Here is a 13,275-nt window from a genome sequence, read left to right on the forward strand (position 1 = left end):
GCGGAGCCCTGAAACGGCCTCAGAGAGCAGCTCCAAGCGCACCCCATGGGCAATGGAGCAGCCATGCCAGAGCACGTGGGGTCCCGCCCTGCCCAGCCCAGGCCCCGAGAGACACAACCCGCCCAGCAGTCCCGTGAATGCTCCCCTCGCACGGGCCTCCTCAGCATTGCACAGCCGTGAGCTCCATTTCCCCTTGTGATCACAAGGCCTGAGCCAGAAACCAGCACCCCACCCCAAAATAAAAGCAACGCGAGCCCTCCCCAAGACCCGGCCCCTGCACACTCCCCATGGGCGGCTGGGCCCGGGCAAGGCCCGTCCCCCGGAAGCAGCCAGCCGGCTCTGCGGGCACGATGCCCTGCATTGCAGAGGATCCGACAGACGCCATGCGCCCTAGAAACGGCCTGGCACCAAATCCCACAGCGCTGCCCTGTGAACGACCCTGTCAGCTCCCTGAGGGCTTGCTGCTCCCTGCCCCAAACCTGCCACGGCCCAGCTGCCCACAGGCGCGATGCCGAAAACGGGGCAGCCCCAAGTTCCCGGCTAGCGGCCAGCACGTCTCACCGCGGGCTCCGCTGGAGCAGGGCAACGTGCCCTGTTGATGGCAGTTGCCCAGCGCAGGCTGCTCTGGGACAGATGGGGGGGACCTGTACATCACCCCAAACACACCGCTCCCTGTACAGCACTCACTGTCAGCGCTGCTGGCCCCGGGGGGGTGCTCTGGGCACCTGGTAACACTGAGTGCCCCCAGAACCCCAGGCCCAGACCCACAGGACACCCCAAGCCCAGGACACCCCAGGCGCAGGCCTGCAGGACACCCTCGCACCCTCCCTCCCAGCCTGCCAGGGCTGGTACCAGGAGCCCAGCGCATGCTCCCTGACGCTGGCCCTTGCACAGGTCCCTGGGGAAGTGTGTGTCCGTCCCCGTCCCACCACCGAACCTCCACTCGCCCGCCGGGCCCTGGGACCTCTCCCCGCTGCAGCTGCTGTGACACCCCACAAGTCCACCCTCTGTTCATTCCCCACCCTACCCCCACTGGCATTTGGGGGCCAGGCCCCCCAGCCGGGCTACATTACGGCCTCTGTGGAACTGCAGGTCCCAGCTGGCAAACCCCCGGCCTCGGCGTCTGTGTCTCCCCCAGCGCTGACCCCCCGGGCCCGGCAGGCGAGACCCTCTCTGGGGCCGGGAGTGCCCAGCGGCCCCGCGCAGAGCCCCACTCTAGAGCTCCCCCCAGCCCCAGCCCCGGGGGAAGCTTTGCCGTTCCCACAGGGAACTGGTGTCCCAGCCCTGCTGCCCTCAGGAAGTCCATCTGCCCCCCTCCCTCCCTCCATCCCCCTACACACCCTCCATCCTTCCACCCCCATCACACCCCTTCCTCCATCCCTCCATCCATCCCTCCCCATACACTCCCCTCCCTCCATCCATCCCTCCCCATACACACCCCTCCATCCGTCTTTCCATCCACCCCTCCCTCCATCCGTCCCACTACACACTCTCCATCCTTCCACCCCCATATACACCCCTCCATCCATCCATCCATCCATCTCTCCCCATTCTCATCCCTCCATCACACCCCTCTGTCCATCCAGCCCCATACACACCCTTCCTCCGTCCTTCCGTCCCTCCATCCATCTGCCCCCATACACACCCCTCCGCCTGTCCTTCCACCTCTGCATCCATCCGTCCCCATTCTCCCCCCTCCCTCTGTCCTTCGATCCCCATTCACACCCCTCCTATCTATCTATCTATCTATCTATCTATCTATCTATCTATCTATCTATCTCCCATCCTATCCCTGCTCTCTCCTCACTTGCTTTCTCCTCCTCCACGTCCCGGCTCTCCCCGTGATGACGCCCTGTCTCTCCCTCCCCGCCTGCAGCAGCCACCCCCTGCATCAAGGCCATCAGCCCCAGCGAAGGGTGGACGACGGGCGGCGCCACTGTCATCGTCATCGGCGACAACTTCTTTGACGGGCTGCAGGTCGTCTTTGGCACCATGCTGGTGTGGAGCGAGGTGGGCGAGCGCGGGGCCCCCTTCCCCCGGTGCCTCTCCGCCCCCCGCGCCTCTGTCCAGCCTGAGGCCTCCCACCACTGCGCCAGGCAGGGCCCCTTCGGGCTGGGCCAGGGGTAGCTGTGGGTCAAGGCCAAGGGGCCCGGCCTTGTGTTGTGCAGCACCCTGAGGTGTGGAGCCAGGCTCCCTTCAGAGCTCCGGCCCCACCCGATCCCTCCCGCCCATCTCCCAGCGCCAGGCCACTCCTGGCCCAGGGCTCAGCCCCTGCCCCGGCGGGAGCCCCGGCCCAGCCTGGCCTTGGGAGCTGGGTGAGGGCAGAGGGCCTGGCGATGGGCTCCCCATGACGGGGGGCTGTGATGGGGCCTCCTCGTGCCCCTGGCTGGCCAGCGACGGGTCCTTGCACTGGCTAGTCTGTGAGCTTGAGAGGCCGGGGGAGCCGGCTGGGCTCAGCCCTGGGGGCGCAGGGTGAGAAGAGTGACTCTGCACCTGAATCAGGGCCTTAATCACCCCCCCATTGCCCCCCGGTCATCATCTGCCCCCCCCCACTGCCCATGGGCTCATCCCCCCTCTCTCCTGCCCCTTGCAGCTAATCACCCCTCACGCCATCCGGGTGCAGACGCCGCCCCGCCACATCCCCGGCGTGGTGGAGGTGACGCTCTCCTACAAGTCGAAGCAGTTCTGCAAGGGAGCGCCTGGCCGATTCGTCTACACAGGTGAGGGGCACGGCCGGGCCGGGCAGGGCACTCCCAGCCACGCTCACCTGCTCCGCCATCGCTCGGCCACGGTGGCGGGAGGGACGAGTGACGTGCCCAGGGCCAGAGAGCGAGTGGGTGGCAGAGGTGGGAGTGGAACCTGCTGGTGTAACTGCTAGGCAGCACTGCCTCTCCCCGCCCTGGGGGATTCTGGGAGTTACTGGGGGTCTGGGTGGCCAGGGACTGGTGGGTGATCAGTCTCCCCCGAGGCCTCGAGCCCATTGGATGGCCAGGAAATCATCCTTGGTGGCCGTTGTTTCATTGGCCTGCTCTTGGGATGCCATTTCCTCCTCCCCCATGGTGGGAGGCCTGTGGGGGGCAGCTCTGGGCTGGCATGCTGTGTCCTGCCCAGACTGTTCCCCGCCAATGGCCCACAGACCGGGCCCCTGCTCTGACGGGCGCCCCAGCCTGGGCATGGAGGGGCGGGACAGCAAGGACCTGCCTCCCCTGAGCCCGTGGGAATGCAGGAGTGGGAGGGGGGCCGCCGTCCGGGCCCTGGTGAGCTCTGAATCACCCCCCATCCCAGGCTAGGCCCAGAGGGGCTTGGGGGGGACAGTGAGGGGGCAGATTCATAGATTCATAGATTCTAGGACTGGAAGGGACCTCGAGAGGTCATCAAATCCAGTCCCCTGCCCGCATGGCAGGACCAAATACTGTCTAGACCATCCCTGTTAGACATTTATCTAACCTACTCTTAAATATCTCCAGAGATGGAGATTCCACAACCTCCCTAGGCAATTTATTCCAGTGTTTAACCACCCTGACAGTTAGGAACTTTTTCCTAATGTCCAACCTAGACCTCCCTTGCTGCAGTTTAAACCCATTGCTTCTGGTTCTATCCTTAGAGGCTAAGGTGAACAAGTTTTCTCCCTCCTCCTTATGACACCCTTTTAGATACCTGACTCATATTTAGCTTGTGGTCCACTATAACCCCTAGTTCCCTTTCTGCCGTACTCCTTCCTAGACAGTCTCTTCCCATTCTGTATGTGTGAAACTGATTTTTCCTTCCTAAGTGGAGCACTTTGCATTTGTCTTTGTTAAACTTCATCCTGTTTACCTCAGACCATTTCTCCAATTTGTCCAGATCATTTTGAATTATGACCCTGTCCTCCAAAGCAGTTGCAATCCCTCCCAGTTTGGTATCATCTGCAAACTTAATAAGCGTACTTTCTATGCCAATATCTAAGTCGTTGATTGAAGATATTGAACAGAGCCGGTCCCAAAACAGACCCCTGCGGTACCCCACTCGTTATGCCTTTCCAGCAGGATTGGGAACCATTAATAACAACTCTCTGAGTACAGTTATCCAGCCAGTTATGCACCCACCTTATAGTAGCCCCATCTAAATTGTATTTGCCTAGTTTATCGATAAGAATATCATGCGAGACCGTATCAAATGCCTTACTAAAGTCTAGGTATACCACATCCACAGCTTCACCCTTATCCACAAGACTCGTTATCCTATCAAAGAAAGCTATCAGATTGGTTTGACATGATTTGTTCTTCACAAATCCATGCTGGCTATTCCCTATCACCTTACCACCTTCCAAGTGTTTGCAGATGATTTCCTTAATTACTTGCTCCATTATCTTCCCTGGCACAAAAGTTAAACTAACTGGTCTGTAGTTTCCTGGGTTGTTTTTATTTCCCTTTTTATAGATGGGCACTATATTTGCCCTTTTCCAGTCTTCTGGAATCTCTCCCGTCTCCCATGATTTTCCAAAGATAATAGCTAGAGGCTCAGATACCTCCTCTATTAGCTCCTTGAGTATTCTAGGATGCATTTCATCAGGCCCGGGTGACTTGCAGGCATCTAACTTTTCTAAGTGATTTTTAACTTGTTCTTTTTTTATTTTATCTGCTAAACCTACCCCCTTCCCATTAGCATTCACTAGGTTAGGCATTCCTTCAGACTTCTCGGTGAAGACCGAAACAAAGAAGTCATTAAACATCTCTGCCATTTCCAAGTTTCCCGTTACTGTTTCTCCCTCTTCACTAAGCAGTGGGCCTACCCTGTCTTTGGTCTTCCTCTTGCTTCTAATGTATTGATAAAAAGTCTTCTTGTTTCCCTTTATTCCCGTAGCTAGTTTGAGCTCATTTTGTGCCTTTGCCTTTCTAATCTTGCCCCTGCATTCCTGTGTTGTTTGCCTATATTCATTCTTTGTAATCTGTCCTAGTTTCCATTTTTTATATGACTCCTTTTTATATTTAGATGGCTAGAGGGTTGTGTGTATGGGGCGAGGCGGAGGGGTAAATGGAGGTAGGTAGGTAGGGGTACATGGGGGTAGATTATAGAGGGTTGGTTTGGTGATAGGATGGGTAGGTAGGTCGGAGGGTAGATGGATGGAGGGAGGGGAGGAGGGTCGGTGGTGCGGGAGATGCAGGCGGGGGACGGGTAGGTGCGGGGGTAGATGGATGGAGGGAGGGTCGGAGGGTCGGTGGGGGTGAGATGCAGGCGGGGGACGGGTAGGTGGGAGGTAGATGGATGGAGGGAGGGTCGGTGGGGGGGGGGATGCAGGCGGGGGACGGGTAGGTGGGGGGTAGATGGATGGAGGGAGGGGAGGAGGGTTGGTGGGGGGTAGATGCAGGCGGGGGACGGATAGGTGGGGGGTAGATGGATGGAGGGAGGGGAGGAGGGTCGGTGGCGGGGAGATGCAGGCGGGGGATGGGTAGGTGGGGGGTAGATGGATGGAGGGAGGGGAGGAGGGTCGGTGGCGGGGAGATGCAGGCGGGGGACGGATAGGTGGAGGGTAGATGGATGGAGGGAGGGGAGGAGGGTCGGTGGGGGGGAGATGCAGGGGGGGGACGGGTGGGGGGGTAGATGGATGGAGGGAGGGTCAGAGGGTCGGTGGGGGGAGATGCAGGCGGGGGACGGGTAGGTGGGGGGTAGATGGATGGAGGAAGGGGAGGAGGGTCGGTGGGGGGAGATGCAGGCGGGGGACGGGTAGGTGGGGGGTAGATGGATGGAGGGAGGGTCGGAGGGTCGGTGGGGGGGAGATGCAGGCAGGGGATGGGTAGGTGGGGGGTAGATGGATGGGGGGAGTGTCGGAGGGTCGGTGGGGGGGAGATGCAGGTGGGGGACGGGTAGGTGGGGGGTAGATGGAGGGAGGGTCGGAGGGTCGGTGGGGGGGAGATGCAGGCGGGGGACGGGTAGGTGGGGGGTAGATGGATGGAGGGAGGGTTGGTGGGGGGGAGATGCAGGCGGGGGACGGGTAGGTGGGGGGGTAGATGGATGGAGGGAGGGGAAGAGGGTCGGTGGGGGGGAGATGCAGGCGGGGGACGGGTAGGTGGGGGGTAGATGGATGGAGGGAGGGTTGGTGGGGGGGAGATGCAGGCGGGGGACGGGTAGGTGGGGGGGTAGATGGATGGAGGGAGGGGAGGAGGGTCGGTGGGGGGGAGATGCAGGTGGGGGACGGGTAGGTGGGGGGTAGATGGATGGAGGGAGGGTCGGTGGGGGGGGGATGCAGGTGGGGTACGGGTAGTAGGGGGGGTAGATGGATGGAGGGAGGGGAGGAGGGTCAGTGGCGGGGAGATGCAGGCGGGGGACGGGTAGGTGGGGGGTAGATGGATGGAGGGAGGGTTGGTGGGGGGGATGCAGGCGGGGGACGGGTAGGTGGGGGGTAGATGGATGGAGGGAGGGTCGGAGGGTCGGTGGGGGGGAGATGCAGGCGGGGGACGGGTAGGTGGGGGGTAGATGGATGGAGGGAGGGTTGGTGGGGGGGAGATGCAGGCGGGGGACATGCAGGCGGGGGACGGGTAGGTGGGGGGAAGATGGATGGAGGGGGGGAGGAGGGTTGGTGGGGGGGAGATGCAGGCGGGGGACGGGTAGGTGGGGGTAGATGGATGGAGGGAGGGTCGTGGGGGGGGATGCAGGCGGGGGACGGGTAGGTGGGGGAGTAGATGGATGGAGGGAGGGTCGAAGGGTCGGTGGGGGGGAGATGCAGGCGGGGGATGGGTAGGTGGGGGGGTAGATGGATGGAGGGAGGGTCGGAGGGTCGGTGGGGGGGAGATGCAGGTGGGGGACGGGTAGGTGGGGGGTAGATGGATGGAGGGAGGGTCGGTGGGGGGGAGATGCAGGCGGGGGACGGGTAGGTGGGGGGGTAAATGGATGGAGGGGGGGAGGAGGGTCGGTGGCGGGGAGATGCAGGCGGGGGACGGGTAGGTGGGGGGTAGATGGATGGAGGGAGGGTCGCTGGGGGGGAGATGCAGGCGGGGGATGGGTAGGTGGGGGGTAGATGGATGGAGGGAGGGTCGGAGGGTCGGTGGCGGGGAGATGCAGGCGGGGGACGGGTAGGTGGGGGGGGTAGATGGATGGAGGGAGGGTCGGAGGGTCGGTGGCGGGGAGATGCAGGCGGGGGACGGGTAGGTGGGGGGTAGATGGATGGAGGGAGGGTCGGAGGGTCGGTGGGGGGGAGATGCAGGCGGGGGACGGGTAGGTGGGGGGTAGATGGATGGAGGGAGGGTTGGTGGGGGGGAGATGCAGGCGGGGGACGGGTAGGTGGGGGGGTAGATGGATGGAGGGGGGGAGGAGGGTCGGTGGGGGGGAGATGCAGGCGGGGGATGGGTAGGTGGGGGGGTAGATGGATGGAGGGAGGGGAGGAGGGTCGGTGGCGGGGAGATGCAGGCGGGGGACGGGTAGGTGGGGGGTAGATGGATGGAGGGAGGGTCGCTGGGGGGGAGATGCAGGCGGGGGATGGGTAGGTGGGGGGTAGATGGATGGAGGGAGGGTCGGAGGGTCGGTGGCGGGGAGATGCAGGCGGGGGACGGGTAGGTGGGGGGGTAGATGGATGGAGGGAGGGTCGGAGGGTCGGTGGCGGGGAGATGCAGGCGGGGGACGGGTAGGTGGGGGGTAGATGGATGGAGGGAGGGTCGGAGGGTCGGTGGGGGGGAGATGCAGGCGGGGGACGGGTAGGTGGGGGGTAGATGGATGGAGGGAGGGTTGGTGGGGGGGAGATGCAGGCGGGGGACGGGTAGGTGGGGGGGTAGATGGATGGAGGGGGGGAGGAGGGTCGGTGGGGGGGAGATGCAGGCGGGGGATGGGTAGGTGGGGGGGTAGATGGATGGAGGGAGGGGAGGAGGGTCGGTGGCGGGGAGATGCAGGCGGGGGACGGGTAGGTGGGGGGTAGATGGATGGAGGGAGGGTCGCTGGGGGGGAGATGTAGGCGGGGGATGGGTAGGTGGGGGGGTAGATGGATGGAGGGAGGGTCGGAGGGTCGGTGGCGGGGAGATGCAGGCGGGGGACGGGTAGGTGGGGGGTAGATGGATGGAGGGAGGGGAGGAGGGTCGGTGGCGGGGAGATGCAGGCGGGGGACGGGTAGATGGGGGGTAGATGGATGGAGGGAGGGTCGCTGGGGGGGAGATGCAGGCGGGGGACGGGTAGGTGGGGGGTAGATGGATGGAGGGAGGGGAGGAGGGTTGGTGGGGGGTAGATGCAGGCGGGGGACGGATAGGTGGGGGGTAGATGGATGGAGGGAGGGGAGGAGGGTCGGTGGCGGGGAGATGCAGGCGGGGGATGGGTAGGTGGGGGGTAGATGGATGGAGGGAGGGGAGGAGGGTCGGTGGCGGGGAGATGCAGGCGGGGGACGGATAGGTGGAGGGTAGATGGATGGAGGGAGGGGAGGAGGGTCGGTGGGGGGGAGATGCAGGGGGGGGACGGGTGGGGGGGTAGATGGATGGAGGGAGGGTCAGAGGGTCGGTGGGGGGAGATGCAGGCGGGGGACGGGTAGGTGGGGGGTAGATGGATGGAGGAAGGGGAGGAGGGTCGGTGGGGGGAGATGCAGGCGGGGGACGGGTAGGTGGGGGGTAGATGGATGGAGGGAGGGTCGGAGGGTCGGTGGGGGGGAGATGCAGGCAGGGGATGGGTAGGTGGGGGGTAGATGGATGGGGGGAGTGTCGGAGGGTCGGTGGGGGGGAGATGCAGGTGGGGGACGGGTAGGTGGGGGGTAGATGGAGGGAGGGTCGGAGGGTCGGTGGGGGGGAGATGCAGGCGGGGGACGGGTAGGTGGGGGGTAGATGGATGGAGGGAGGGTTGGTGGGGGGGAGATGCAGGCGGGGGACGGGTAGGTGGGGGGGGTAGATGGATGGAGGGAGGGGAAGAGGGTCGGTGGGGGGGAGATGCAGGCGGGGGACGGGTAGGTGGGGGGTAGATGGATGGAGGGAGGGTTGGTGGGGGGGAGATGCAGGCGGGGGACGGGTAGGTGGGGGGGTAGATGGATGGAGGGAGGGGAGGAGGGTCGGTGGGGGGGAGATGCAGGTGGGGGACGGGTAGGTGGGGGGTAGATGGATGGAGGGAGGGTCGGTGGGGGGGGGATGCAGGTGGGGTACGGGTAGTAGGGGGGGTAGATGGATGGAGGGAGGGGAGGAGGGTCAGTGGCGGGGAGATGCAGGCGGGGGACGGGTAGGTGGGGGGTAGATGGATGGAGGGAGGGTTGGTGGGGGGGATGCAGGCGGGGGACGGGTAGGTGGGGGGTAGATGGATGGAGGGAGGGTCGGAGGGTCGGTGGGGGGGAGATGCAGGCGGGGGACGGGTAGGTGGGGGGTAGATGGATGGAGGGAGGGTTGGTGGGGGGAGATGCAGGCGGGGGACATGCAGGCGGGGGACGGGTAGGTGGGGGGAAGATGGATGGAGGGGGGGAGGAGGGTTGGTGGGGGGGAGATGCAGGCGGGGGACGGGTAGGTGGGGGTAGATGGATGGAGGGAGGGTCGTGGGGGGGGATGCAGGCGGGGGACGGGTAGGTGGGGGAGTAGATGGATGGAGGGAGGGTCGAAGGGTCGGTGGGGGGGAGATGCAGGCGGGGGATGGGTAGGTGGGGGGGTAGATGGATGGAGGGAGGGTCGGAGGGTCGGTGGGGGGGAGATGCAGGTGGGGGACGGGTAGGTGGGGGGTAGATGGATGGAGGGAGGGTCGGTGGGGGGGAGATGCAGGCGGGGGACGGGTAGGTGGGGGGGTAAATGGATGGAGGGGGGGAGGAGGGTCGGTGGCGGGGAGATGCAGGCGGGGGACGGGTAGGTGGGGGGTAGATGGATGGAGGGAGGGTCGCTGGGGGGGAGATGCAGGCGGGGGATGGGTAGGTGGGGGGTAGATGGATGGAGGGAGGGTCGGAGGGTCGGTGGCGGGGAGATGCAGGCGGGGGACGGGTAGGTGGGGGGGGTAGATGGATGGAGGGAGGGTCGGAGGGTCGGTGGCGGGAGATGCAGGCGGGGGACGGGTAGGTGGGGGGTAGATGGATGGAGGGGAGGTCGGAGGGTCGGTGGGGGGGAGATGCAGGCGGGCGGACGGGTAGGTGGGGGGTAGATGGATGGAGGGAGGGTTTGGTGGGGGGGAGATGCAGGCGGGGGACGGGTAGGTGGGGGGGTAGATGGATGGGAGGGGGGGAGGAGGGTCGGTGGGGGGGAGATGCAGGCGGGGGATGGGTAGGTGGGGGGGTAGATGGATGGAGGGAGGGGAGGAGGGTCGGTGGCGGGGAGATGCAGGCGGGGGACGGGTAGGTGGGGGGTAGATGGATGGAGGGAGGGTCGCTGGGGGGGGAGATGCAGGCGGGGGATGGGTAGGTGGGGGGGTAGATGGATGGAGGGAGGGGTCGGAGGGTCGGTGGCGGGGAGATGCAGGCGGGGGACGGGTAGGTGGGGGGGGTAGATTGGAGGGAGGGTCGGAGGGTCGGTGGCGGGGAGATGCAGGCGGGGGACGGGTAGGTGGGGGGTAGATGGATGGAGGGAGGGACGGAGGGTCGGTGGGGGGGAGATGCAGGCGGGGGACGGGTAGGTGGGGGGTAGATGGATGGAGGGAGGGTTGGTGGGGGGGAGATGCAGGCGGGGGACGGGTAGGTGGGGGGGTAGATGGATGGAGGGGGGGAGGAGGGTCGGTGGGGGGGAGATGCAGGCGGGGGATGGGTAGGTGGGGGGGTAGATGGATGGAGGGAGGGGAGGAGGGTCGGTGGCGGGGAGATGCAGGCGGGGGACGGGTAGGTGGGGGGTAGATGGATGGAGGGAGGGTCGCTGGGGGGGAGATATAGGCGGGGGATGGGTAGGTGGGGGGGGTAGATGGATGGAGGGAGGGTCGGAGGGTCGGTGGCGGGGAGATGCAGGCGGGGGACGGGTAGGTGGGGGGTAGATGGATGGAGGGAGGGGAGGAGGGTCGGTGGCGGGGAGATGCAGGCGGGGGACGGGTAGATGGGGGGTAGATGGATGGAGGGAGGGTCGCTGGGGGGGAGATGCAGGCGGGGGACGGGTAGGTGGGGGGTAGATGGATGGAGGGAGGGGAGGAGGGTTGGTGGGGGGTAGATGCAGGCGGGGGACGGATAGGTGGGGGGTAGATGGATGGAGGGAGGGGAGGAGGGTCGGTGGCGGGGAGATGCAGGCGGGGGATGGGTAGGTGGGGGGTAGATGGATGGAGGGAGGGGAGGAGGGTCGGTGGCGGGGAGATGCAGGCGGGGGACGGATAGGTGGAGGGTAGATGGATGGAGGGAGGGGGAGGAGGGTCGGTGGGGGGGAGATGCAGGGGGGGGACGGGTGGGGGGGTAGATGGATGGAGGGAGGGTCAGAGGGTCGGTGGGGGGAGATGCAGGCGGGGGACGGGTAGGTGGGGGGTAGATGGATGGAGGAAGGGGAGGAGGGTCGGTGGGGGGAGATGCAGGCGGGGGACGGGTAGGTGGGGGGTAGATGGATGGAGGGAGGGTCGGAGGGTCGGTGGGGGGAGATGCAGGCCGGGGAACGGATAGGTGGGGGGTAGATGGATGGAGGGAGGGTCGGAGGGTCGGTGGGGGGAGATGCAGGCCGGGGACGGATAGGTGGGGGGGTAGATGGATGGAGGGAGGGGAGGAGGGTCGGTGGGGGGGAGATGCAGGGGGGGGATGGGTGGGGGGGTAGATGGATGGAGGGAGGGTCGGAGGGTCGGTGGGGGGAGATGCAGGCCGGGAACGGATAGGTGGGGGGTAGATGGATGGAGGGAGGGGAGGAGGGTCGGTGGGGGGTAGATGCAGGAGGGGGACAGATGGGGAGAGACAGGAGGGCAGAGAGCCGATGCTCCGGGTTGCTCCCTTTCGTAGGTCACTAGTCTGGGCTCCCCGACTCCCCCTCCCGCTCCCCCTGCCTGCTGTGCGGGGGTCCGAGGGGACCGGGGGGGGTGCCCGGCGCTCAGCCTCCCTTTCCAGATCAGGCCTGTTGTGTGCGTGTTGATCCGGCTGAGGCGCTGGGAGGGGGGCGGGGGGGGTTGGTGATTGATTTGGCCCCTGCTCCGCTGGCCAGGTCCCAATTTCCAGCATCTCTGGCTTTGCCCAGCCATGAAAGATTGAGATGGTGTGTGTGTGGAGGGGGGGATCAATACATGTGTGTTCCTGGGAGGGGCATTGCTGTGTGTGACACCTCGTCTGTGTGAGACCCTGTGTGTGTGACATGACACTGCGTGTGTGTTAGACCTGTGTGTGTAGCACCCCGTGTCTGAGACCCTGCGTGTGTGACATGACACCGTGTGTGTGTTAGACCTGTGTGTGTAGCACCGTGTCTGAGACACTGCGTGTGTGACATGACACCGTGGGTGTAATACCTCGGGTGACCAGACAGCAAGTGTGAAAAATCGGGACGGGGTGGGGGGTAATAGGAGCCTATAGAAGATAAAGCCCTGAATATAGGGACTGTCACTATAAAATCGGGACATCTGCTCATCCTGGTAATACTGCATGTGTGTGAGACCCTGTGTGTGATGCTGTGTGTGAGGCAGTGTGTGTATGTCACACCGTGTGTGTGTGTCAGTGATTCTCCCTCCATCCCCATCAGCCCCCCGCTGGCATGTGCTCTGGGGGAGGCCTGGCTGCTGAGCGGTGGCTCCCCCGTCAGGCGGTTTGGGCCCTGGCTGGCCCGGTGCCATGCTCCCCGCTGCGGGGTGGAGCCGCTGGCGGGCGCCCCCAGCACACAGCTCAGAGCGTGGGGTGACGGGGGCGGAGACGGCCTGTCTGGGCCATTGCTGTGGGGCCGGGGCAAGCCTGCCCGTCCCCAAGCCTTCCCCGGGAACCAGCCCGTCCCACCTGGAGTGGCCAGGGGCTCCTACTGCCAGCCTGACCTCCGCACCCAGCCGCCCGCTGTCTGTCTGTCTGTCCCATTGTCCAGCCAGGCTCTGCCCTGGGCCCTGGGCCCTGGGTCTCTGGCCATGCAGCTGCGGGGGTTGGGGGAGAGGCAGGGACATCCTGGCCCCTGGATAGACTCCATGTCATGAACGCGAGGAGGTGGGAGCGGAGCATGTGGCTGGGCCCAGGGGTCACGGACCCATGGGATCGGGGCAATGCCCCACCTTTTAAACAGTCCCGGGGAGCCCCCCTCAGTATGCCAGGCCCCCACTGGGTCCCACTCTTCCTCGCCTGGGCCCCACTTCCTAGATGGAGCCTCCGGGCTCCAGCCCCGTTTCCCGCAGGGAGCTGTGCCCAGCGAGTGGCATGGGGCCAGCCCCCGGGAGAGCCTCGCCCCCTGCACAGAGCAGTGCACCCCCAAGGTTATGCAGTGACACCCGGCTGCATTCGCAGACCGA

General features: G+C 65.1%; 1 protein-coding gene across 2 annotated transcripts in view; it reads left to right on the forward strand.

Annotated features, from left to right (window-relative positions):
• LOC101937655 (EBF family member 4) overlaps positions 1 to 13,275 on the forward strand; it is a 103,268-nt gene that overhangs the window by 66,702 nt on the left and 23,291 nt on the right. For both annotated transcript variants that reach the window (XR_010601976.1, XM_065598421.1), the window contains exons 10-11: positions 1,877 to 2,010; positions 2,594 to 2,720. Coding sequence is in view for 1 of the 2 variants with exons in the window: in XM_065598421.1 (XP_065454493.1) it covers positions 1,877 to 2,010; positions 2,594 to 2,720 (261 nt within the window). In the remaining variant the exon portion in view is untranslated. The remainder of the gene's footprint in view (positions 1 to 1,876; positions 2,011 to 2,593; positions 2,721 to 13,275) is intronic.

The sequence above is a fragment of the Chrysemys picta genome, chromosome 5 (assembly GCF_011386835.1).
Source record: "Chrysemys picta bellii isolate R12L10 chromosome 5, ASM1138683v2, whole genome shotgun sequence".
In the NCBI taxonomy this organism is placed as follows: Eukaryota; Metazoa; Chordata; order Testudines; family Emydidae; genus Chrysemys; species Chrysemys picta.